The sequence below is a fragment of the Temnothorax longispinosus genome, chromosome 11 (genome assembly GCF_030848805.1).
Source record: "Temnothorax longispinosus isolate EJ_2023e chromosome 11, Tlon_JGU_v1, whole genome shotgun sequence".
NCBI lineage: Eukaryota > Metazoa > Arthropoda > Insecta > Hymenoptera > Formicidae > Temnothorax > Temnothorax longispinosus.
Window position 1 is genome coordinate 19,342,638 of NC_092368.1, and position 25,999 is coordinate 19,368,636.

The 25,999-nt window shown below is 37.0% G+C and overlaps 3 protein-coding genes across 12 annotated transcripts; 2 read left to right on the plus strand and 1 right to left on the minus strand.

Moving 5' to 3' along the window:
- The first annotated feature begins 11 nt into the window (after positions 1–11).
- Cycb3 (cyclin B3) lies at positions 12–5,341 on the plus strand. 8 transcript variants are annotated; one of them, XM_071792547.1, is made up of 7 exons: positions 12–149; positions 2,311–2,562; positions 2,829–3,146; positions 3,406–3,882; positions 3,989–4,144; positions 4,254–4,534; positions 4,682–5,341. In XM_071792547.1, the coding sequence occupies exons 2-7, from the start codon at positions 2,350–2,352 to the stop codon at positions 4,731–4,733; spliced, it is 1,497 nt and encodes a 498-aa protein (XP_071648648.1). In that variant the 5' UTR covers positions 12–149; positions 2,311–2,349; the 3' UTR covers positions 4,734–5,341. The 8 variants fall into 8 exon arrangements, with proteins under 8 accessions (XP_071648648.1, XP_071648646.1, XP_071648647.1 ...); XM_071792545.1 differs by lacking the exon at positions 12–149 and adding an exon at positions 226–339; XM_071792546.1 differs by lacking the exon at positions 12–149 and adding an exon at positions 416–844.
- A 1,763-nt stretch (positions 5,342–7,104) lies between these two features.
- Positions 7,105–14,853, minus strand: Rubicon (run domain Beclin-1-interacting and cysteine-rich domain-containing protein rubicon). 3 transcript variants are annotated; one of them, XR_011734269.1, is made up of 10 exons: positions 14,535–14,853; positions 13,975–14,156; positions 13,549–13,700; positions 13,042–13,225; positions 11,214–12,796; positions 10,385–10,567; positions 10,121–10,303; positions 9,886–10,039; positions 9,275–9,593; positions 7,105–9,074 (listed from the first exon to the last, which is right to left on the minus strand). XR_011734269.1 is itself a non-coding variant. In XM_071792540.1 (9 exons), the coding sequence occupies exons 2-9, from the start codon at positions 14,152–14,154 to the stop codon at positions 9,393–9,395; spliced, it is 2,820 nt and encodes a 939-aa protein (XP_071648641.1). In that variant the 5' UTR covers positions 14,155–14,156; positions 14,535–14,853; the 3' UTR covers positions 7,105–9,392. The 3 variants fall into 3 exon arrangements, 2 of the variants coding, with proteins under 2 accessions (XP_071648641.1, XP_071648643.1); XM_071792540.1 differs by having other exon boundaries at positions 7,105–9,593; XM_071792542.1 differs by lacking the exon at positions 14,535–14,853 and adding an exon at positions 14,234–14,484 and having other exon boundaries at positions 7,105–9,593.
- A 1,702-nt stretch (positions 14,854–16,555) lies between these two features.
- Mtpalpha (monolysocardiolipin acyltransferase Mtpalpha) lies at positions 16,556–24,120 on the plus strand. The gene is made up of 11 exons (XM_071793088.1): positions 16,556–16,788; positions 18,832–18,938; positions 19,081–19,353; positions 19,446–19,696; positions 20,169–20,552; positions 20,630–20,800; positions 20,878–21,100; positions 21,338–21,547; positions 21,745–21,940; positions 22,126–22,328; positions 22,853–24,120. Exons 1-11 carry the CDS (start codon positions 16,713–16,715, stop codon positions 23,054–23,056), a joined length of 2,298 nt encoding a protein of 765 aa, XP_071649189.1. The 5' UTR covers positions 16,556–16,712; the 3' UTR covers positions 23,057–24,120.
- Positions 24,121–25,999: the final 1,879 nt, after the last annotated feature.

Genomic DNA, 25,999 nt, shown 5'->3' on the forward strand with positions numbered 1-25,999 from the left:
GGTGAACTTTGGACTAGCTAACGACCGTAATTTCTGTACAGCGACTGAGAACGGCGGGAGCTACTTTAGCGAAGCCTTGCTTTACATCGAACTGATAATTTGCATCGAGCACATTGGTTAAACAAATCTGTGTGCAGAATAAAGCAGTCGTATGCGATATTTGTTTAAAATTATTATAAGATTAAGAAATATAAGCAAGTTTTTTGAGAAATAATTCGCCCATACAAGAATTTTATAACAAATCTGCAATTAATATAATAAAACTTCATGTTTTGAAGAAAAAAATATATGGATAATATCCAAAAAGAATATTAGAATATAAGAAAATATCAACAGTAGGTAAGAGAATTTTGCAAAAATGTTTCTTTTGTATAATAAATTATATTTATTTTTTATTGAACTATACAAATCTGCTAAAATAAAGAGCTGAATCACAATTAAGAAACTTTTAAAATGCGGTTTAGAGAGAAAATAAATCCAATTCAAGCTTCTCGACTTTTTTTCTTCGAGACCTACGCGATAACTCGCGCGCGAGCGGCTCGCATAGTCCCGAACGTCGCCGCGAGGTGTCGGCCGCGGCGCCGCGAGCGGCGGCGCGGATTGGCCGAATGGCGCTCAGCGCCGGCCAATCGGCGCGCGACGATCGGCCGTAACTGTGAGTTTGAACCAACGTCAACTCAGTTTAATCACCATCACCGACGACGGATGACGCGGGCGAGACGGCGCGAACGAAAACGCGTCGGTTGCACAGGCACACGGCGCGTGGCATGCGAGGACCTTGTGAACAAGCGACCTTCCGCCGTTCACGCACGTACATATATACGAGGATCTCGAAGTCACGTAGGTACACAATTATACGCGCGCGCACGCGTCTCCGGCCGGACGAACGCGCTCTCGGCAACACGACCGCGGGATGGGAGGACTGGGGGAGGCAGGGAGGCATCCACCCGCGAACAGCAGCAGCGGCACCACCGTACACTTCGCCCGCATATACTTTCGAATAAATATTTTGCTCGCGACCTTCGTGCCTGCGCGCGGGGCGGCCTCGAGATCGTCTCGGCGATTGTTCTCAGTCGTCCCCCGAGAGCACAAGACCGCCGAAGGTGACGAAAGCTTAACGATCTCGCGACCGAACGAATCCGGCGCGGAGTGGAGCTCGGAGCGCGGACCCTGCTGATTCCCGCGTTTTCCCCCGTGTCCCAGCACGCCGTTGACGCCGTGCCCGAGTACCGAAAAAACCGTAAAATCGCGGGATTTATCACAGAGAGCCACGCGAATTCCTATGTCGGCGGATGGCGGGATAGTTCCACTACATTTCGGCGACGTGCTCGGCGATCTTTTCGGTACGGCTCGTCGAGGAACGCGTTTCTCGAGTCGTACACAACACACGATCGCGATCGGGTTCTCTGTGCGTGGAACGAGGATCGTACGTTAACCTCGTGTTTCGTGCCAAAAGCATCTCAAAAGTACTTTGGAGAAATGTAGAATGTTGCCATGATCTTCTTGTACTCCTCTTATTGTATTTAATAATGATTTTAGTTCATTGCTTTAGAGATCAAATTGGGATAAAGATAACAAATTAATTTGTTGTTTTCACTTTAGCTAAGACGTATACAGAGAATCACTATTGAAGCACTTATTAATCTATCAATTTTTTTTTTATTTATAAACATTCTAATGGTTTTAAATATTTTTAAGTCAATGTTATGATTTTTCGTTCTATAAGCTTACATTTGATATAATTTACAAATGGTGCGTGCTATATAGTGCATTTCCAGCAATTTGCTAGATTACATGTAAATTAGCATGAAAAGATCACATCATGTGCTGTTGCTTTAGTGTTTTGCATATAATACTATTTTAAATTAATATTTTAAAACAATTAGTATATAAAACTACTTTAAAGTAAATTTAACCACTTATGTAGGTATTTCTATATAGAATAACTTTGGAGAGAGAGAGAGAGAGAGAGATTTCGGTTCAACTTATTTTTTATTCTTTTCCAGTTTTAAGAGTTAGAAAAAGATAAAAATGCTCTCTTTTCATTTTATACATTTTACATATCCTTCTCTCTTTTATTCACTTATATTATCTGTTGTACTTCGAAATCACTTATCTCTCTTATCTTCCTTCTTTTTACGTCTCCCTTTCCTTTGATGTTAAAATTTGTAACTTTTCCATTTTTACTGTTAGTAGAATATGCTCCTCAAAGACAATTTATTTCTGAAACATTCTGTACTCTATATGTACTATATAAATTAAACTATATATAATATATAAACTAATTATATTTATGTTTGTGAATTATAGCAATTAGATAAGGAACCAAAGTTTCGTCATATCTGAAAAATGGCACCACCGAAGGTATTACTCGGACAAAATCGACAAAACAGCACTGCAACTTTGAGGAAAGGAATAACGACCAGAAGTCAAAATTCTTTACAGAGCAATGTATTACGACAACCCAATGTTGTTAGAGAAACTCGCGCCAAGCGAAAAGCGGAAGTTTCGCCATTTAAAGAAAAAACACATAAAAGATGCGCTTTTGCAAACATCACCAATGTATGTACTCTACACAATTATTATATCAAAATTTAAATGTATACTTTGATTCAGTGGTAAAATTTAAATGCAATTTTCAGCTCGATTTTTATGTCGACGTTCACTCTTTCCTCGTGAAAATCAAACCACTATTTTAATTTATCCCAAACACAGTATTGTAATATTTACATTAATGTTCATTATACATGTATATCTGTATATGTAATTATATATGGTATTACATTTTTTTATTATATTATATTTTTTCTTTATTTTACATTTGGTAGGCCATTACCACATCGCTGGCAGGGCAGAATCATCCATCGAAAAAGATGGTTACTCAAACCAAATCAGTTGAAAGTAACGTTGCTTTGCCAGAGAAACCTGCAAACGTTGCTGTATCAAAAATTGTACCGGCAAAAGCAAAACCAGTGCCTTGTGTTAAGCCTATTATCAAAAAAGATGATAAAACGGAGACTGCCAACAAAGTTGTAAATAATAGAATGAGTTCAGATTTGGAGAGATCAGAGGATAATTCATTGTACGTCAGTGCTTTAGAAGATATTACTGATAGCGTGAAAAGGACTCGTAGGAGCAGCAATAAGGTAAACAATATATTTTCTGCAATATATTTTATTACGTACAATATTTTAGAATTTAAATTTTTCTTTAATTTCATTTATTTGAGAAAACTTATCAAAAACTTAGAGATTTCTAAAGATAATTTTTTTAAAAGTTTAAGAAATTAAATTTATACCTTAAACTAAGACAGGTTTATACCGTATAATATACTTTATCATGCAATTTACTATATTTTGTTTTACTTTATTCCGTGTATGCAGTACTAATAGACTATATATACAGGTTGATGAAAAAACAAATGAGAAAAGGGAGAAATCAGTGGAAAAACAAACGGAGAAAGATGAACAAAGTGAACCATCGCCTTCTGCGAGTGAGGATAAGGTTTCGGCCGCCAGTTTGTTGATCGCCATACCTGTAAGACAATTACCCGAAGGTGTTCAATGGGACTTTGATGTCGAGAATTGGCTAGATCCGTACCAGGTGTCACACTATGCGATGGACATCTTCGAGTATCTGAAAGAACGAGAACGCCTATTCCCCATCGGCAATTACATGGATCGGCAAGTATGCCTCTCGCAATGGATGAGAGCGCTACTGGTCGATTGGATGGTCGAGGTACAGGAGTCGTTTGAGTTGAATCACGAGACCTTATATCTGGCTATAAAACTGGTCGATCTATATCTAACAAAGATGACAGTCGGGAAAGAGACTCTACAACTGCTCGGCGCTGCGAGTCTTTTCATAGCGAGCAAGTTTGACGTAAGTTTTATAATATCTCTGCTACACAAATTTTTGCCTGATAAAATTGTGCTCATGTCGAGCAGTAAACCCAATAACAAAAATTTATTCTTAATTTTAACTTCAGGAAAGAATACCACCAATGGTGGAAGATTTTTTGTATATATGTGACGGCGCTTACACGCAAAGGGAGCTGATCAAAATGGAAATAAGTATTTTAAAGATAGTCAATTTTGACCTGGGAATACCTCTCTCTTACAGATTTCTTCGACGTTATGCCAGGGTAAGATATTCACAAAGTTAACAATTTATATCGGGTATAAAATATCAGTCTTATTCAAATGGAATCTATATAAACTTATACTAATTCAATCACTACTATCTGAAAATAGTGTGCCAAGGTGTCTATGCCCACGTTAACTCTGGCTCGGTACATACTGGAACATTCTCTGATGGATTATACAATGATCAGGTTTAGCGATAGTAAAATGGCAGCGGCGGCGTTGTTACTCGCGTTGCTAATGAAGGACTTGGGAAGACGGAATCCAACATTAGAATACTATAGCGGTTATAAACTTGACGACATAAGAGATATTTGCAATCTTTTAAACCAGAGCTTGCATAGGAAACACAAAGAAGCATTAAAGACTGTCCACAGCAAGTACAGCCACAAGTAAGTATTTACTTTTTGCTATGTATTTTTTTTATATATTGAACATGTTACACTTTATATACTACACACGTTATAATTTATATATACATATATTGAAACATATTTTCGTGAATGACCAATGTTTATTCGATTTTATTTGCATTCTAGGATTTTCTTCGAAGTAGCAAAGCTGCCCCTAAAAGAGACTTTAGACATATAAATAGAAAGAGTACTGAAGTAAGTCAAAAAAAGTGCTCCAAATTCAGTATATAAATACAGACAGATGAATCATCTTGATAACAAGGCATTAGAAATTAAGACTAGTCGCGTATCGAATTGTTGGACAACCTAGACCTTAGTTAAGTGATCATTAGCATGCGAATAGCGGCGCTGCTCTCTAAATTGTATAATGCGTGAAACAAAGGCGTAAAAAACGTAAAACTCGAATGCATGTCAAAAAGTTTTGTCGCGAAACCTCATTGAGTTTTTTACGAGTACACTAGATAGTATGTTGACTCTCATTATCTTTATTATTATTATTTATATATACATATATGACGCAGTAATCTATATCATTTTACAGTCTTTGCTATTTGTATAAGTCATTTTACTAATTCTTTTCCTTTTTTTATTAAAAATTTATTTTAGCGCCACGCTTTTGTACCTTGCGAGATGAATTCTCAACCCGAAATTTCATCGGGTTTTTTCAATAAGCGAGAATAGACTGAAAAGTAATGCACATGTGCTCGATCGAATTGCTCGTAAATGAAAAGATGTATGTTTTCAAAATTTAAAGGAAAGAAAAGAATAAAATTTATCTGTTTTTTTACATGATTGCCTTATAAACCACATAAATTCTTCCCAGTGAAAAATTTTTTATGCGTAACGCCGTTTGCTTAGCTTCACCATCCACGGAAGAGTAAGACACACCTTTTGAGAAGAGAGATGCAAATCCCACGACGGCAGATTCATCAACCTAAATTGAATGTTTTACATCTGTCGCAGCAGGCTTTATTGTCACATGATTTTGAAGCAATTGGCTTCATATTTATAAAATTTTGTTCCGAGGGTCCACCGTGCCTCGAGTAATAATATCAATTCAACACTCTAAACAATGACTAAACATTAAATTGCGTATATTAAATCTAATTAACATAATATGCTTAACTATATGTACTTTTTGAGAATCATCGAATAGAGCAAATTTTTTGCACATTTATTAGGAGTAATTGAACGAACACAACATATTGTCCCTATCTTGTGCCTCAGGATAATTGACCGTGTGCGTTGCTTTTCAGCCTGTCTCCTCGTAATTAATCTTAATCTTTTTTCGATGTCTTTCACGACGAAAGATATTTTAGGATTGTACTACCAATCGCCGATTGATAATACGAACATGATTACACGAAATGATTGTGCGACAGGTTTCACCGGAGATACTGCCATGTAAAGAGGTGTGGCGCGTTGTTACGTATCATTGTTGTATTTACAGTTAGGTCTCCGTATTTTTTTCTTGTCAGGATCAAGCTTGGCTTTTCTTGTCTTTCCCCTTCACAGTCTCCACACATTTCAATATTGACGTCCTAATCATTAGAATATTGGAAGTTGAAGAACAGGAGGAAGAACATAGAGAAACTGACTTAATTTCCGGTAAGGAAACGCATAGCGGAAGCCCGACTGTATGTAGACTGAATGAAGCTTATGTTGTTTGATGAGAAACTTAAATTTCTGTTACACGGTCTTGCTTAAGAAAAATGAGATATTTAATCGCAGACGATCAGACGAGGTAAAAATTCAATTCGAGACAGGATATCCTGTGTCTAATCTCGTTCTATTTCTACATTATGGCAATTCGGTTAGATACAATGTAAACTTCCTGTTTTGTACATTTCGCGAAGTAAGATCTCTTTTCCATCGTAAACACGTAATTACTCAATTTCTGAGCGGCAAATGTCAGCCATTTCCGCTGGCAAATGTGGTATTATACGAGGTATATCTAAAATTTAGACACCAGTTAAGCTATCGTTAATTTATCATTACGAAGATATACCTATAGTTCACTATTCTAAAATTTAAAGGAGAAAAGGTTGATTTATATACTCCTGCGTGCCAAAACTAAGCGTGATTATAAATTCGAAAAGAAAAACTCGCAATCCATAGACCCGACGTTTCGAAACCTGTAAAAGCGTACTGGGTGACATAATTCTCTTTTCCGAGAACAATTCAGGTAAAAAAAAATAGAAATCAATCAATAGAACTAGAAATGAGAAAAAACGATCTGTGATATTAACATTCTCTCATAATGTCACAAAACCGAAACGATAAGTGCGTGTGTCGTGCATTTTTATTTCCCTAAATGCAGGGTGGCCACGAAATCTCTAACTGAAGGGCTCGGTGTAAAAAAAATGAAACAAGTCCATAACTTGGACGTTTTATTTCGAATATGATTTTTGCATCTAAAATGAACCTATCACATTCTTGCGTTCGACGGGGAGATTGCTTATCACATTTGGAATTCTTACAATATAATCTACTTATATAATCAGTATTTATTTATATTTTGAATAATTTGAAGAAATACAAGAGAGACGAAGCATTAAATATCTTTAATGCGAAGAAATACATGATAAAGCATTTACAAAAATAATATAACAATCTTTTAGTGTGTACAAAAAATAAAGTAACTTAGAAAAATAAGAATATATACATATGTAATTAATTACCCGGTAGATCAATATGCTCTCGATTGCTCTCATAACCCAAATCCCGCGCGCAACACCCTTTGTACTCCTTATTGAATGAAAAAAATGCTCAAATATTCAGTATATGGTGAATATGTAGAGCGTATTTGAAAAATGAAACAAAGGAATTTTATGGCTACCCAGTATAATACATGCAGTAATTTTTGAGCAGCAAATCCAGCAGAATTACTTATATACAGTATTTATATTAATACTTTTAAGCGAAAATATGATAATGTAACGCGCACCTCCGGAACATTAACTGTCGTTAGATTTCTTAGTTACCTCAAAAAAAAGCGAATATAGATAAGTAAAAAATACATATACTGTACATATATAATCAATCGCAGATTTTCATCTGTATATATATTGTACCACTATTTAATTAAGGCAAGATCAAAGTAAATTGATGTAATGAATATATATATTATATATAAATATAAAAAATACATGCGCGATCATAAAATTTGGTCTAAATTAGGCTAGTGTGTATATAATTAGTGATATATTTTTCTACTATCGATAAATTGACGTTTATTACGCTGAGATAAAAGATGTGTGTATGTGCATTATAAATAAGATGTAATTTAATAAAATCGTAAGAACACTTATTAGCTTGTGCATTATTTTATCTGGAAGTAATTGGAGAAGGAATTTTATTTCATTTGTTAGTTCGTTCTTAGTCAAATGAACCGATTATTGAATCACTATTATGTATCACAGAGATTGATATTTGCGAATCAATCTCTATTCTAAAAGTAAATTGCGACTTCTTTTATATTAATAGCAATTGTTCGAATCTTACATCTTTATTTACATGCTTTTTTAAATAAATATTTTGTTAATAATTATTATATCAAGAATTAGAGCTATGTCGTGTGAGAGAATGTAACAGAGAGAGAAACGTCAAAATTTCTTCCTCACTAAATCTATTTACTCTAATTTTAATTTTTCGCTTTTTAAAGCTGTCCATAAGTAAACAATACAAACTTTAAATTCAGTAAAAATCAGGTACGTGCTTACTATTATTAGATTCGATTTTTACATAATAATTTTATATTATTTGTGTTAATTGATAATATCTGCAGCTATAAAATTACTATCGGCTACTCGAGAATCTTATTGCTATTTATAAAATAAATTCAAGGAAATAATACTTTTCGTTCATGTTTGCTATGCTCGAATAAACATGCATAAATATGGTTAAAACTTCTCTATCCAAGTCTATCAAAAGAGTTAACTACATGAATGTATAACAGGTTTGAAGAAAATTTATTACGTGTATATATGTATATTATATATATACATATATATATATATATATATATATATATATATATATATTATATATATTATATATTATTATTCTTTTTAAAAGTTTATTACTTTCTCTATAACAGTTTATCTTGAAATATGGTGTATATTGTTAATTTGCTTGGCAAATAAAGTCGTGTGTGTGTGTGTGTGTATGTTCTGTAATAAATTACTCGATTTATACATCTAAGATTTTTCATAGATCGATACGTCTCTGAGTATCCACAGAGGATGTCTAAAGACATCCTGTGGACATCTTTCGTTTGCAGATTGTTCGAAAGAAAATTGAAATTCAATATGTATATATCACAATGCTTCAGTCTTCGCTATAATGTATGTATGTCTCGTTCACTCAATATCCTTTTTTCGAGACTGAGGCACAAGTAGTATTTTTAGTTACGTGAGTAGAGGATAAAAAAAATCTGAACTTCTACTACGAGTCCCTACCCCTAGTATACGTTTTTGTCCGAGATTTACAGTCCGTCCTTCACTAGTCTTGCAGCTTTCTACGAATATGTTAGAAGTCATAATTAAGCTCGAATGAATTGACTTTCACTTTATAGTATCTAACAAATTGTCTAAATACCATATCCAAGATATTTTAATCTCTTGAATATGTGTTGTTAAATATATTTTACATATTAGTAATAACATCTCAGATAAAATCAAAGCCTAAAGACACCTAAAAAATCTAAACGTTTCTTACAATTGTTTATTGCCCGGCATAAGTCTTATAAGATGTCTTCTGGACTTGAATGGCTTGTCGTGCTTTAATATACATATCCTATTCTAAATAGCGTAACAAAGAACGTCCTCGTCATTCGTCAGGGCTTCTCGTCCCTCGAAATTCGTCTGGCGTGCAACCTCATGCATCGAGGACACTCGAGTTTGTCGGACCTGTGCTTGCAATCGATATGGAAGCACGCGCCACATTTTTCACATCGTGTCACTTTTGACAGATCCCACGGAAATATCACATCCTTAGAACAACATAGCTCGCAGACAAATCCTCTAGCTTGACACAACTGAAAGAGAATACATAAGATATAATTCTGCCTAACAATCAAGTCATTCGGTATCTAAGGATAAACAATTTTATCGATGTAGAATAAAATAAATGAGAAATTGAGTGAAAAATCTTATTAAATTTATTAAATATTGCATATTCTGCTGTTAAAAGAGTCTCATTTAAGTAAAACTTGAACTTAAAAGAGTCTAATTAAGCTGTTTTAATATTAATATAATCGTTTGCAAAACTAAATCTTTTAGATTAAATTGAAGATTAAAATAAAAATTAATTTTTGAATTATTGGATACCTCGCAATCTACAATGTGTGCGCAACAAATTTGAACAAGCTCCTGCAGCCTGGCGCACAGCACACCGAGTTTGACGTTTATTAGGTCTTGAATCGAGTACACATGTGGATCGTTTATGATGTAATTTGGTTCCTTCTTCAGCACGTCTTGAAGACTATAACATAGAAGTGGATGCCATCGAACTATTATATCTATTCACAACATAAATTTCAAAATTGCAAAAAAAAAGATTTACCTGGTCGCGAACCGACATGCGAAGGAAAAATCCTTCAGGAAGAATAATTTTGTGCGCAAGAGTCTCGTTTTGTCCAGTTGCTTTATTCGTCTGTATAATAGCGGATTCAAGTCGTTCACTTGAAACAGCGGGTCCGACATCATTTGATCCAATAATCGATATGAGAAGTTGGATACGGGATACCTGCAGAGCGTCAAGAAACATTAAAGAAACATCGAAACGCGTTCGTTTAGTTTTGGCGAGCAGTTTTTAAAGAGGTCCTACCGGTTGAAATCCCATTTCGATAGAATTTTCCCAGGTATAAATGCTACCTGGTTCGTGTGACAGCCAGTGCAGAAGTATCGACCCAGATACTCGCAGTACCGAAACCGATTGGCATATTTCACGGCGACCTTCATGCCGCAACCCGCGCACCTATAATTCTGCTTCGCTATCAGCATCCGTCTTCTAAAAAAATTTTTAAAATCAAAGCACTGGCTAAGCAGAAAAAATTGTCAAGCGGAGTTGCCGCGAGGAGAAAGAATACAAATAGATAGAGTGAAGATAAACGAGTTTGTATACGCAATGAGATCTAATGTAGATTGCATTGTTACTAGAATTTATATATATTTTAAAGATATTCGCAGAATTCATATTTATAGGATCAATCAGTATAATAAAAAATAATAGTAATGCATATCTCTCTCTCTCTCTCTCTATGAGAGAAGAGAATCTCGAGAGAGAGATCTAGGAGCGCTCTCTTTCTCTCTCTCTCTTTCTCTCCCTCTCAGAGAGAGCGCTCTTCTCTCCTCTCTCTCTCTCCTCTCTCTCTTACGCTCTCGCTCTCTCTCTGCACCTCACCCGCCCTCCTCCTCCCGCCCTCCACTCTCTCTCTCTCTCCACCCTCCCTCCCACCTCTCTCCCCCTCCCCCCTCTCCCACCCACCAACCCTCCCTCCCTCTCCCTCTCTCTCTCTCTCTCTCTCTCTCTCTCTCTCTCTCTCTCTCTCTCTCTCTCTCAATATTCTCATTATCTAAGAATGACAATAAAAAGATAATAAAGAATAACATTAAGAGATTTACAAAAATTACTATTCTTTTTTCTTGGCACTTACACCGGTGGTGGATGAGGTGTGAAAATAATCTGCGGGCGCGGCGGGGCCCATTCGACTGTCCCCCTCAACGGAATAGTCCGCGCGTCTTCAATCTCGACCTCGTCGGGACTGACCGGCCAACTCTTCGGCATCGGCAATAAGCGTTGCGGCGCGTCCTTCTCCGAGACCAGCCACTGCAGCTCGCTCGCCCTTGGCAGCTGCTTCTCGCTAAAGCGACTGATCAGGGATAGAGCTACCCCTTCAGCGGACATGCTACTTTCATTAGAGTCCGTGGCAAACCTCGCCGCACGCGATTCCGCGTCCGAGAACGACGCAGTCGACGCGGACATACCGCCGTTCCTCAACCTCCGCTCGTCGTCCAGTTCCGAGTCCTCCGTGGACACGTTGTCCGAGGAGCTACCCGAGGACGTGGACAACGGGCTGACGCTCTGATCGGTGGTCGTGGTCGTGTCGGTCCTGCCGTCGCTCAGCAGGTCACCGCGGCTCCAGCCTCTGCCTCGACACTTCTCCTCCTGGCGTTGCCGGCGTCGCAGCCGGATCCGTTGCTTCAGCCGGTTGATCTCTTCGTCGCTCTCATCGTCGGCCGCATCGTCCAGCAGACGACGCTGCAACCGGTTGCACTTGACCTGCTCGATGGCGGCGATCATCGCCTCGCAGACGCTGAAGTGCGCGTTCTCGCGATCCAACTCGGCGTCGTGGGCGCGCGAGAACCGCGCCGAGGACAGAAAGCTGGTCAAACTCTGGCCCTCGACTGGACGCGGGAAGTACCCGGTCGCCATCGGCTGCACGCTACTGCCGCCGTCCTCCATGAAACTCTTCCGCGGCGTACGAATGTCTTTCTGGCCCTCCACTTCCATGCTCCAGGAGCCCGTAAATTCGGGCGCCGAGCCCGCCAAAAAGGACGTCTTTTTGCGAGTTGTCCACTGATCCTGCGTCTTCGTCTCCGCCGATTCCGTAATTGAAATCGGCCGTGTCTCCTCAACCATATTTTTGATGTTCTCGTGAACGCTCGAGGAAACCTCTGGATTTTCAGAAGCTTTCTTACTCCGACCATGTCTAGCTTTTGTTCGATTTCTCGTCTTCCTGATGGGTGTTTTCGGCTTCGCCGTGAGCTTGTCCACGTTGGAATCAACGGGCTGTTTCGAGTCCGAGTAATTGATATTGATGATCTCCGCCAATTCAACGGTGCGAGGTCGATTATTGTTACTGTTGCTATTGCTGCTTTCTAGAATTGTCGGCGAAATCGCGGCTGAATTTCCCACGACCGCGCCGTTATGACTCTTGACCAAAGCGGGTAGACTGTTCCACGTTTTCAGAGATACGTCGTCGATTTGGGAATCCCTTTGTGACTCACTATTAGTGATAACTTGTATGGATTTTGACATCTGATTCTCAGTGCTGTCCGTGTCGTGCGACACAGACTGCGTTGAAACCTTCAGTTTGTCCAATTGACATTTAGTTAGAGCACTCATGCTCTTGTCTCGCGCGAAAATATGACTGACACCAGAAAAATTTACAGGATACGAGGACGAGCGACGATGGCGCCTGGGGCTCGCTTTAGGGGATATCCACGTCGACGAGAACTGCAAATTAAAATAGAAGAAAAAGAATGATTTCATGCACTGAAATCCATCATAAACAGTATATCGTAATATATTTAAATTAAGCAAATTTCTGATCAAAAGTCTGGAATTTTTAATTTTGAAATTCAAAATTTAAAAATTTTTTATTTTAATGCGAAGAAATTAACCAACAGGAGATTAATATAAAGTTTTTGGCTTATGCAGTTGCTTTGTACGAAACGAAGAAATGTTAAAACGCTACTCACCAAGCAGGGGTCGATTTCTGCGAGCAATACAGACTGATTCCTTTCGACTGCTCGTAGATACAAAAGCGTCGCTTCTGCCAAATTCTCTTGACAAAGGAAGGCCCATGGTTCCAGACAAGAAAGCAAGTGTTCTTTATCTGATAGAAGCCATGACAATTTATGTGATAGGGAGTGACCCTCTAAACTGTAAATTAGTACTTTTAGTGTTTGTTTATCGTGATAAGAAAACTCCTCGAGATAGGAACACATTCAAAGATACACCATATTTATATAGGGTGTTTCCTAAGTAAGTACAAAAAATTGAATATTCCGTTGACTTATTTCAGGAAAAAAAGGAAATTTCAGGAAGACACCCTGTATTTTAAAAACAAAGCAGTTTAGAGCATATGTTTATCTTTTCTTCCTAAAATAAGCCACGGAATATCCCCTTCAATTTTTTTTACCTACTTAAGAAACACTATAATTGCACATATTATATATTTAATAAAGAAAAAAATAGTTACTTACCTTTTGTACAGCCACAACATGTCCTTCTTGGATGTTATTCTAGTTGGCAAATTGCATAAGTAATCTTCGTTTTCCAACAATACTGGCGACGTTGCCAAAGACGGTTGAAGCCAATTCAGTCCTTGAATGAATATCCAGCAATCTGGTTCACCCTTAAAAAATTTGTTCACAATATGAGCTTTATATGTCAAGATTTTCTTCAAGTAATATGTATAAAGCAATTTGTATCTATATAGTTGCGGTAAATTCTTTTATCATGTAACAACCTTTCAATATTAAACCTGATTATTTAAAAACAAGAATGCTTTAAATTGGCAATACCGACATAATTGAAATCTGATAGAAGTAGTCCATGAAAAATAATTATAATAAAATCGCGATAATGGTAATTCTAAGGAAACTCTGGGAACGACAAACTCAACTAACATTGGGATCAAATATACGACATCCGTGCTTGAATATCCGCTCCATTACACTGTGCAGCCGGTTCAGGCCACCGTAAACATTCCACACATTGGACACCCCGTCGATCAGCAGACCCTCCACAGTGGAACGAAGACTGTGGAGGAGCTGCCACTGCTCCTTGCTATGAGCATTCTCAGCCATTCCTGTTGACAACAAAAATCATCAATATCTTTCGTCTACAGATACAATCTTCTGAATCTTCCTTAAATTCTCCGCTCACTTGACCACAATTGACTACAACAACTGAAAGGCGACGAAAGGCTCTACCATAAGGACGGTGCACACGTGAGTGAGGCGATTCCTGCTCATCCCTTTCTCACTCGTCTCCTCCGCGAGAGACAATATATCTTTATAGATAAATTAACGCGTCTTAATCGTGCAAGGAAAAATTAACGCGGAACAGAACTATCAGGACGACACTGTTGGACGTTCAATCGCGCCCAAGTGAGGGGCGAAAGGTGCTGTCACGGTAGCGCCTGTCACCGGAGCATTCACTCCAATTCACTCGTCATTTTGCTCACCGTGCTAGCCGGAGCTCGCGCGCTCCGATATTGCCTGCGGATTACGCACTTACGCGCGACCGCCGCCCGCCGTAATCGACAACACGCGATAGCTGATAAGCAATGGGCGGGCAACTCCCGCCGTACTCGATCATGAACGATCACGATGAGCTGTCATGCGGCTCAGAATCGCTGTTTACGGCGTTTACGCTGGTAACTATAGGTAACTGCAATGACTGCAATCGTGACTGCAATCATCACGGAGGGACGAGGGTCCGTTGTCTCACGTTGTCCTTAGACACGAGCGATTCGATAGCGGGTCGCTCGCTATATCGAATCGCGATCTCGGCAACTTCAACGCTGTCGATAATCGTGAGTTATCGACGTCGCCGGTTCATTCATGACTGTCTTTTGATAAATAAGATTTTTTTTTATTTATATGTCATTTGTATCGCATTTTGTTACACATTGTTACAGTAATGATAAAAGTTCTTATTTTAAAATAGATACGAGAAAAGAATTTGTAATAAATAGAACTTTAAAAATCGTAATGCTCGAGAATTTTGATTTATTGTGTATCTCTTTCCATTCATTCTGTACGTCTAACACTGGTCTAACACTTTACTTGCGATTTATAAAATACTGCGCATATCATTTGATAAATTGATGGTTGATATAAGATATAATATTATATACTACAATTATAATCTTAACTTTTATATAATTCAGCACAATTTACAATGACAACAAAGTATTATATTGCATACATATTTATTGTCTCGCAATTCTTAACATCAGTTATCTAAACATCTTGAGAAGGCTGACCTTAATGATATTTATAACTCTTACATAATGGGAAACAAGATATGCAATTGCACTCAAATCAATTGGACCGAAGAGTAAACGGTTTAATCAATAACACAACTGAGAGTTCATTGATAAAATTTCACAATATATGTGACAGAAACGAAATATTTATAAGATAAATTTTATTTTCGGCATTTATGTGCATCACAATAAAAATCTTTTAACGCTTTAACTATAAGAAAAAATTAACTATTTTTATTAATATCTTATTTTATTATATATAGCCAAATTAATCATATCAAAAATTTTTATATAATATGTGTAACATATTAAAAAAATTGTTTATTTTGTCACGTTTATTATTTGCAAGAGCTTATTGAATAAAGAGTGATCTTAATAAAATACTATAATACAATTATGATGCATATAATTGCAGTTATAAAATTGTATTATATATATATAGTGTATAATTCTACTACAATTTTCAGTGTAATTATATAATAGTTACGCACGTTATTAACACTTAATTTACAATGTCGTAAAACAAATTCTGTTTATTGTTCGCATTGATACGCAATAAGTTACATATGAATTACGTCGGCGAATTAATAAAGTCAGGATCAAAGTCCGCGCAAGTCGACACCCCAAGCATTTGCGCGCACACGCAAATGCGCTCGAGAGTATCGATATATATACTCGATATACTCTCGATAAACAATTATATCGACGGAAAAATCAGAAAGTTTAAAAAATTTTTCTCTCTTTTCATAATAATTAATCTAATTCTCCACGTAATAAACATAAAAAAAAATGGATCTTCTATCGTCACGAACAAATGTACTTAGAAATTATTTTTGTGTGTTGACAATATTAAAATCTCTGAACACATATCGAAATAATATAGGGATGAAAGATAAAAGATAAAAGCAGCCTGTACGTGAATTCGCGTATAAGCCAAAAACGCTGGAGCCTTATACTGTAAAAAAAATCACTTATTTTAAAGATATTTATAAAAAGAACCGGTTTTTTATTTCATTTAAGGAGAATGATTTATTATCCTGCTCGCGGAAACGAGGAAAAATTACACAATTACGTGTAGCTGCAATTTATTATGAATATTATTGAAGATTAGCGCGTTAGCGCAGACAGGATTAAAATCGCGATTCCTCCTTTACCGATCGTGTCTCTCTCGACCGTTCCCCCTCCCCATCATGCGTTCCCCTTTTATACCCCGCTGACCCCGCGGTGCCAGTAGACAGTGGTAGACAGGGCGACAACCGACGAGACAGAAGACACGGAGTGTCGTTCGCACGCGGTGCCGCGCGTGACTCGTGGATTCTCGTTTTCCCTCGATGAGAGTGTGTGCCCGTCCGATCCGAATCGACTGAGATCATGGCGAGCTGCAGGCTGTTCGGCGCCCTCGCGCGCTGCTCCCGCGCCAACGCGAATTTCATTTCGAAATGCACAGGTGATTACGTGTCCGCTCCATGAAGAGGAGCGGGTATTCAGATATGCATCTTCAAGAAATACATATCACTTATACGCCGCCAGGCAATTTCGCGTTCTTCTCGTGCGTGACGTTCACGCCGAATATATCGACCCGGTGTCGCGTGAAACGCGACGAAAGATTGAAGACACCGAAAAGAGTAAAGAGGTTGAACAAAACCTCCAGTCGGCAACCAGTCTGGAGTAAAGGGAGACGTTCGATGAGGTTGCGAACGGCAATGGCGCGTAATTTATGCCGGCTCCGAGACGCGAACTATTCGTTAGGGAGCGTCGTTAAGTTAACAAGGAAAATCGGGAGCCGATTAGCTTTCTTTTTGACGCTGGATATACGCGAATACGTCAGGCCGGTACATCGGGCAAGATGCCGATAGGTGCGCCGGTGCGCGATGCGCGTTCGACCTTTGCTCTTGCAATCGAGAGAGGGCTGGCGATAAGGTCGATTAGCGCTAACTTCGCGCTGCCGAGATGATCGACGACGACTGGCACCGGCGCGACCGAATAAGTTATGTTATTTTGAGAAATACCTCGCTATATTCGCATTAGGGCACGGCACGGTGGCGGATCTCCGAGTATTACGTGATCGTGCCTGTACTTTCGTACTTTGAACTTAAAAGTCCAAAGTACGGACGCTCGTATAACTTCGTTAAAGTCGAACGCGCTGTTCGAAACGATGCCTGGATTGTTCAAACGACACAGTTGAAAAAAGAATTCCAACATTGCATTTACTGTAAAGAGAAATGATGGCTTTTGTTTGTCCCCCCTCGATACGATACATCGCCTAACTTCATTGTGCTATTTCAATCGAATTAAGATTTGAATTATATCGAATAGATTTGAAATTTACGTTCTGAAGTTGGAGCTTTGATGCTCAAATCGTTCGATCGTCGGAAAATTCCGAGCGTGCTTCATATATTTCAAATAAAACAAATATACTTCAGATATAAACAGAGATAAAACGTATACAGGTATCAATATTGATGTGATTTTAGATAATGGAAAGATTAAATGATTATTTATAATTTTTTAAATACTTTCTTGCACTTTGAAAAGGAGAAGAATATGGATTAGAAAATTAAATAGAGAAAATATATGAAAATATAACAAATTTCATTAAAAATTATTATAAAGACGTTTATAATAGATTCGTCTTAAAAATTATATCAAGCTATTGAACTTTGAGAGATCAGATTATAAATGAATTTCGAGACTAAGAAATTAAAAAGTTATCACATAACAAAACAGACTGTTCATTTGCAACCATTATTTGACAAAATTCACGCTTGACGTTTGATTAATCAACATATAATGCTTTATTTATGCCTGTGCACTTATGCAGATTTTTGCTTTTAACGTCAAACAACGATGACGAGAATACAGAATATAATGCGAATATATATGAAGCTTTAATTATCACACAATGTAAATGTTGTAGATTAGATATTATACCTTAAAATAGAGGAATTATGTATATAGTTCACACACACACACATGATAAATGTCACAAAAGTTATTACGTTTTAAAAAAATAATGAAAAATATTACACAAGTAAATATAGAAGTGCCTTTTCGGTCGGGCTAGATCTCTATAGTTTAATTACACTTTTTTATATGAGTTAACATACACTTTCCCATTTAGCAAACTGTACGCTGATCATTTACCTTGAAACAGTTTCGTTGGAACAGTAAATTCACATTAAATCGATAATGGATTTAACAATAATGCTAATAAGAATATTTTTAAATCAAAGAATGCAAAGAATTTATTGCGAAATTACCTGAGTTAGGGTTCGAACCTCGATTTCTTGTGACGGGCATCTTTACAAATTCGACCATTGAGGCAAAATAAAAAGTGTTTTATTAATAAAATTCTAATTTTTTATTACATTGAAATTGTCTTGTATCTTATTTGATTATGTAATAACTTGGGAAAAAATATTAGCGTATTTTTATACGTATAGTCGATGTTACATTTGATTACTTACGTCTCGCATTTTTATATTTCTAGGTTTGCAACAATCGAGAACATTAGCAACCGTGGCAAATAGGAAATATTTTAAATGCAAAACCGTCGGCGACGTAGCAGTCATCACCATAGATTCACCAAATGTCAAAGTAATATATAGTAGTATATAATTTTGTATGTGTATGTATACGTGTACACATGATTAAATATAATAATAAAATTATTTTAAAATTGGAAAAGGAGACCAGAGTACGTTAACACAGATTTTTATTTTAATTATTGTTGATATAGGTAAACACCTTAAACAAGGAACTAATGGGAGAGATAGAAGGATTATTGAATGAAATTCAATCCAATCCTCTTGTAAACTCAGCAGTTCTTATTAGTGGAAAACCAGACAATTTCATAGTTGGTGCAGATATTAGTATGTTACAAGCTCTTCCGGATGCAGAAGCTGGTTATCAAGTAGCGAAAGAGGGCCACAGAGTTCTAGATCTAATAGCGAATAGTAAAAAGCCAATTATTGCTGCTATTCACGGTTCGTGTCTCGGTGGAGGATTAGAGGTAACGTATTTTAACACTTAAAATGAATTACAAGGCATTTAGCTTAGCTGGGGAAATTAAAAACAGATGAAATTATTGATTATTTTATACAGGTCGCGTTAGCATGCCATTACAGACTCGCCGTTAACGACAAGCAAACCAAATTAGGAACCCCAGAAGTAAAGCTCGGGCTCCTTCCTGGCGGCGGTGGTACTCAACGCCTGCCCCAGCTGATTCCTCTTACCACCGCTCTAGATATGGTACTCACTGGTAAAAATGTTCAGCCCAACAAAGCGAAGAAACTTGGACTAGTGGATATCTTGGTGAATCGCCTTGGACCGGGAATCGGATCGCCCGAAGAAAAGTAAAAATATACAAATAAAAAGTGCACTTTCCTCTAACCAGATGCGCTTAAGCTTTTTACAATTTACACTAATTGCTTTGTAAGAAACTTTAATGATTTTAAGTCATTTATACCATAAATATTTAAAGGCCGGTTGTTCCAACCCGTTGGTAAGCTAACTAATAGTTAAATTATATGTCTATCTTTGTCTTCGAAGGAAAAACAAAGACATATCTATGATTTAACTATTAGTTAGTTTGCCAACAGATTGGAACCGACCCTAAATAACAATAATTTTTTTGCTCGCAATGATTTGTATCTGAATTTATATTTTTTATCATCTCACATATGTTCATTCACGAACTCTTCAGAAAATATTTATCTCGTCTCTCATGTTAATTGCATATGTAATATCTCTTTCGCTAGAGTAAAGCTTTAATTGCTGTGCATCAAAACTACATCGCATACTTAAGAATCAAATCACGTTTTCCAGTACGATGAGATATCTGGAGGAAACCGCGGTGAAAACTGCGCAGGATATCGCAAGCGGAAGACTGAAGATTGAGCGCGGTCCGAAATCTCTCATGGACAAGATAACGCAACAGATTCTGTCCATCAACTTCGTCAAGGATCAGGTGTTCAAGAAAGCAAAGGCCCAAGTGATGAAAATGACGAATGGCTTATATCCAGCTCCGCTTAAAATTCTGGAAGTGGTAAGGGTCGGTCTGGACAAGGGCCCTGTTGCTGGATTTGATGCTGAGGCCAGGGGATTCGGTCAACTATCGGCTACACCGGAATGTAAAGGCCTTACAAATTTGTTCTTCGGCATGACAGCATGCAAGAGAAATCGTTTCGGCCCGCCCAAGAGTGCAGTCAAGTAAGTCTTTCAATAAATCTTTGAGCAAAACTGATCAAAATAATTATCGATATTCTATTGCAATTCAATGTGCGCAGAAAAGTTGCAGTTATTGGCGCTGGTTTAATGGGTGCGGGCATCGTCCAAGTCAGTATCGACAAAGGTTTCGATATCATTATGAAGGATACCAACGAGGTCGGACTGTATCGCGGCATAAACCAAATTCAGAAAGGTCTGGACGGTGCTGTGAAGCGTAAACGAATCTCCAGGTCCGTGTCTCTTCTATAAAAAAAAGAAGCTACGTAAAAAAAATGACAGATTTTTTTAACGGAAATTTTTTACACAGTATTGAAAAGGACAAGTATTTGTCACATCTCAATGCAACATTAAGTTACGACTCCTTCAAAGATGCAGACTTAGTGATCGAGGCTGTCTTCGAGGATATCGCCATCAAGCACAGGGTCCTGAAGGAGATTGAATCCGTAGTGCCGAATCACTGCGTCATCGCGACCAATACATCCGCTATTCCTATCACAAAAATCGCCGCTGGTAGCAGCCGTCCTGACAAAGTAAAGTCAATGTTAATTAATGTTTAATTCCAAGCTATTATTAATAATAGTATTTAATAAATATTATTTTAATGTAAAATATTTATGATTATAAGAATATTCAATTTTTTAAATTAAATTGTAATTTTAAAAAGTATATGTGCGTAAGCTAATTAAATGCTATTTAATTTTTTAATTATAATGGTTGCATAAATATATAAATGGATGATGAACTTTTCAAGACATATTTTTTCACAGGTAATCGGTATGCACTACTTCTCTCCTGTCGACAAAATGGAGCTGCTAGAAATTATAACACACAAAGGAACATCCGAAGAGACGATCAAAACCGCTGTAGATGTTGGTTTGAAACAGGGCAAGATCGTCGTCACAGTCGGTGATTGTCCTGGATTTTACACTTCAAGAATACTTTCTACCATGTTGTCAGAAGCGGTTAGGCTAATGCAGGTGAGCTACTATAGTGGCTATTTTTTACAGAAGTACGAAAAATAAATGATATCGTTTAGAATTGATCATTATAATTATATTATTAGAGAGTGACCGACCTTATTCTGCAGTATCGCAGTCATGTTGACATTGATTGTTTCAATTCCAAATCGCGAATATAAAATGCGAATATAAATACGATGTAATCTGTTAAACAGGAAGGCGTAGATCCGATGCATCTGGATAAACTGACAAAGACATTCGGCTTCCCTGTCGGCCCAGCCACTTTGTCCGATGAGGTCGGCATTGATGTGGGTGCTCACATCAGTGTTGATCTCCAGAAAGCTTATGGCGAGCGCTTTAAGGGAGGAGACGTAAATATTCTCGGCGACATGGTCAAAGCTGGCTTCCTCGGTAAGGTTTTTATCATAACGTGAAGAAAACTTCCGATGAATACAGTAGATCAATCATTATTTTGCACGTGTTTCAGAAAAATCCGCATAGTTAATAATAGAAGAAATAAGATATCAACGATAGCCTATAAAAATATTAAAATGATAAAATCATACTAAAGTTAGACTTTCACATGTGAATTTTAGGACGCAAGTCCGGCAAAGGTATATTCGTGTATGAAACCGGCTCCAAGAACAGGGACGTAAATGTCGGTGCGTTGGACATTATAAAAAAGTACAGCCTCGAGCCTAAGGGTAGCACGTCCGACGAGGACCGTCAAATGAGGATGGTTTCACGGTTCGTTAATGAAGCAGTACTGTGCTTGGAAGAAAATATTCTAGCTAATCCCGTAAGTTAATATACTTCATGTTTATCTGACACCGTCAACAAGTTATTGAACAGTAAATAACAAAGATAGTAATTTAATTATCCCAGATTTCTATCTGTAAATTGAATTATAGATAACATATTCTATATCAGAATTCTATCTCGGGAAACAATATGTATAATGGTTGCTCGAAATTAACAAATCATCAGTCTCAAAGGAAACCTTGCTTTCGTTTAATGGATAACAAAAGAACAATTCGATTATCTAAGTAACAGTTTTCATACAAAAATTTGAACAAAATCTGTTAAATTGTGACGCGTTTCATGCTTATGATACTTTATTAGTTTATTTCATGGAATCACGTCGATTTATAATTTGCACGTTAAATGTTAAATGGATCGTTTTTTGTTATTTTCAAAAACAGTTGCTTTTGCTCCATAACTTTGTTAAGTCATTGATCGTATTCTTAATTGAATTAGATAATTACCTAATTATAATTGTTTATATTTTCTTTATTGCGTTATTTACTAATATTTATATTTTAGTTGGAGGGCAATGTGGGAGCTGTGTTCGGCTTGGGTTTCCCGCCATTCACGGGTGGTCCATTCCGTTGGGTAGACGCGTACGGCGCCCATCGTCTCGTTAAGAAGATGGAGGAGTTCCAGAGTCACTACGGCGAAACTTACAGACCATGCCAGTTACTGCACGATATGGCGGTCGATTCTACGCGAAAATTCCACCCAAAGTAAAAGTTCGATAAGGATCCATTATCGGCATATCTTCATTGATTGAATGTTCATCCGAGAGCTGTATTATATTTGTTCGCTTCAGAGTCAGAAAGAGAAAATGCATCCGCGAAATAGGTGCATAAATTAAGCCCTTTGTTATCCTGCAACTCAACTTGGAGTTCTCACTTGTTATATCTTGTGTGTGCTAATTTGTTGAAAGGTTAATTGGAAGAATGTTTACCATCTTTTTCTAATTACCTAGAATAAACACAAACGATATGCGAAAGAATTTATATATATTTATAGGACTATACACGTATTTATGTAGACGCGATCACACACTGGATCTTTTAGACCTAGTCGAATATTTTTAACTCTGATAGAAGTCCATATTTTCGAATTTTTTTCCAACAGAATACCAAACATCAGAATATGATTATAAAATCAATTCACATCTATTTGTTAAATTTGTAAATTATAAAGGTATAATCCAAAAGAAATTTTCAAGAATATTAACGATTTTTAAAATTTTCACCGGGATTCACACTTATGTGTGTAGTCCTAAGATTAATAGTCCTAATAACATTGTTAATAACATTGTTAATTTCTTAACATTGTTAATAACATTGTTAATTTCTTAACAATGTTATTTCTGATTAATGTTTCAGTGAAGGAATACATTAACAGACAAAGACATTAAAAGGTATGCAGCTTTGACTGTACTTAGCACAATTTTATTCGCGCGAGATACAGTATGACGCGATTCCACGTGTGCAGGTCAAATGGGAGGGGCTATAATGCGTGGCACGCATAATGCGCCGAGGTTGTCGCGACTTCTAGAGTACCATATATTTTTGGACTTGGTATTTACACGTCCCGCGCCCAACGACTTTTCGCGAACATTGTAGATAGACTCGTGCATTTATTAATTTCAGAGAATTTTATATGCCGCAGATATTTGATACCTTTGCAAATACTTTTACAATATTTGTTGTAAGTTAGGCGAAGCCTAACGTAACAATTGTATATCTATTTTTGCAAAATTTACTACAAATAAAGAGTTTCTATACTGAGCTGTTTCTATACTCTCCGATTTTTATTACTTTTTTATTCTTCTTTTATTACTTTTTGATTGAATGTCTATGTCTATAAGTGTCTATAACTCTATGTTATTGAGTGAAAAATCAGAAGAGTTTAACATTCTTCGATATTCCTTCCACGCGTAATATAAATAAATTCTATGAGTTGTATAATTATGATTCTTTTTTGAAATTCCGTCTATTAATCCGCAATTTTTATTGATTTGAAATGTTTCGTTGATCTACCTATGATATTATGACGTCAGCAAAAAAATCACTCGTTTTTGTGCATGATGAACACGATCGATCGTTCCGATTTCATTTAAAAAAATCTAATAAATCAGTCCGATAATTAATATTCTCCGGAATTGTGCGCATGCAGACGTAATGTAGAAATGGAAATATTTAGCTTGATGCAACAGTCGAGAGATGTTGCACTCTTATTTGCGCCGATATCATTTCTTCCATTCGATTCTGGAACAATATAATTAGATACGTATTTTACGTCCGTATCAATTTCCTCGTTATTTCCAAATCACCTTTAATAGATTTCCACAATTTCTTAAGCCGTAAAAAGGATTCGTAATATTAGATATTTTCAGAAATTAACACTTTAAGTAATTTTGATAAAGCATATATAATTTAATTCATAAAACAAATTAAGCTCCATTAAATAGGCTTGTTGTAATTTTTATAATTATACAGGATAGAGCAACTAACTTGCACACCTTGAATACGTTCTAAATTACATGTGTTTTGTAAAAAATTGTTATGTACAAAAGTTACATAGAGTTTCATGGGGGGGAGGGCACATTACGTAGAGTCCGTATTTTTTCTGTAAGGGCATTTCGTAAGAGATTTAGAAATCAATTATGCTTTTTTAAATAAAACCTTATATTTTTTGTGTCAAAATTCGAAAGAGTTGAATTCTAAATAAAAATGAGTTAACTTTTATTATTCCTACTAAAACAGTTAACGAGATAGTCTGCATGATTAAAGCGATTGATAAAGTCTCTGGAACGTCTATCGAGATGATTGATTTCGTTTACGATATTTGCTAGCTCTTTTTGCATTTTCACCACAAACATTAAAAGCATATCCATCTTTTCGCTATTGTTAAATCTCATTCTAGATTTTTTCGTTAATTCTGATAATCACATACAAAGACCAATGATATCTTCGACATATAACTGAATCGCCAGACATAACAGACGATCGTAAATGATTAAGGTAGAATTAAACGTATTAATAAACATTTTCAATTAATAAGCACTACAGGTGTTATTGAAATCTATGATGTAATCAAATCTACAAAACAAGTTTTAATATATAAACACAAACGAAAAAAAAGACAAAACTACTTTTAAAAAAAGTATGTAATATATATTTAAAAGTTTATTATTTCTTAAATACGTAAAATACGACTTTGTTTCAAATTTAACTTCAGTGTCTAATAACGCGCAATGCAGCGAATGTCGAACGCGCGAGCAGGCCGCGAGGCCTGTAGTGTCGGTTAGCGATCTCGTTCGAAAATCTCCTTCGTTGCACGCGAAAATTCGCGATTCCGTCAAGTGTTTGCGTTCCGTCTCGCGAGAATTGGAATCGGTCGTGCACGTTCGCCAGGTTCTCCTCGCCAGACGAATTTCAATAAAGGCGAACCACACGAAGGGTAATCGCGAGGATATTTTGCGTCATCTACCGGTCCCAGCACACCTGTTTGTGACATTAAACGTCGCCTCAATGAGACCGAGTCCTTGGCTGATGCAAGAAAATCAGAAATTTCGCGAGAGCCGTTACGCGCGACGACGACGACGACGACGACGACGACGCGCGACGGCGACGACGATGACGGGGCGTTGTTTTTGCTCGTCCTGTTTCTGGCGTA

Excerpts from the sequence above, each read along its gene's own strand:
- Cycb3 (XM_071792547.1), top strand. The coding sequence starts at position 2,350 with ATGGCACCACCGAAGGTATTACTCGGACAAAATCGACAAAACAGCACT. Across the intron at positions 3,147-3,405 it reads CTCGTAGGAGCAGCAATAAG|GTTGATGAAAAAACAAATGA; the intron begins GTAAACAATATA and ends CTATATATACAG. Across the intron at positions 4,535-4,681 it reads CACAGCAAGTACAGCCACAA|GATTTTCTTCGAAGTAGCAA; the intron begins GTAAGTATTTAC and ends TTTGCATTCTAG.
- Rubicon (XM_071792540.1), bottom strand. The coding sequence starts at position 14,154 with ATGGCTGAGAATGCTCATAGCAAGGAGCAGTGGCAGCTCCTCCACAGT. Across the intron at positions 10,040-10,120 it reads GCATGTCGGTTCGCGACCAG|TCTTCAAGACGTGCTGAAGA; the intron begins GTAAATCTTTTT and ends TCTATGTTATAG. Across the intron at positions 9,594-9,885 it reads CACACATTGTAGATTGCGAG|TTGTGTCAAGCTAGAGGATT; the intron begins GTATCCAATAAT and ends ATTCTCTTTCAG.
- Mtpalpha (XM_071793088.1), top strand. The coding sequence starts at position 16,713 with ATGGCGAGCTGCAGGCTGTTCGGCGCCCTCGCGCGCTGCTCCCGCGCC. Across the intron at positions 19,697-20,168 it reads ATCGGATCGCCCGAAGAAAA|TACGATGAGATATCTGGAGG; the intron begins GTAAAAATATAC and ends CACGTTTTCCAG. Across the intron at positions 21,101-21,337 it reads GTAGCAGCCGTCCTGACAAA|GTAATCGGTATGCACTACTT; the intron begins GTAAAGTCAATG and ends ATTTTTTCACAG.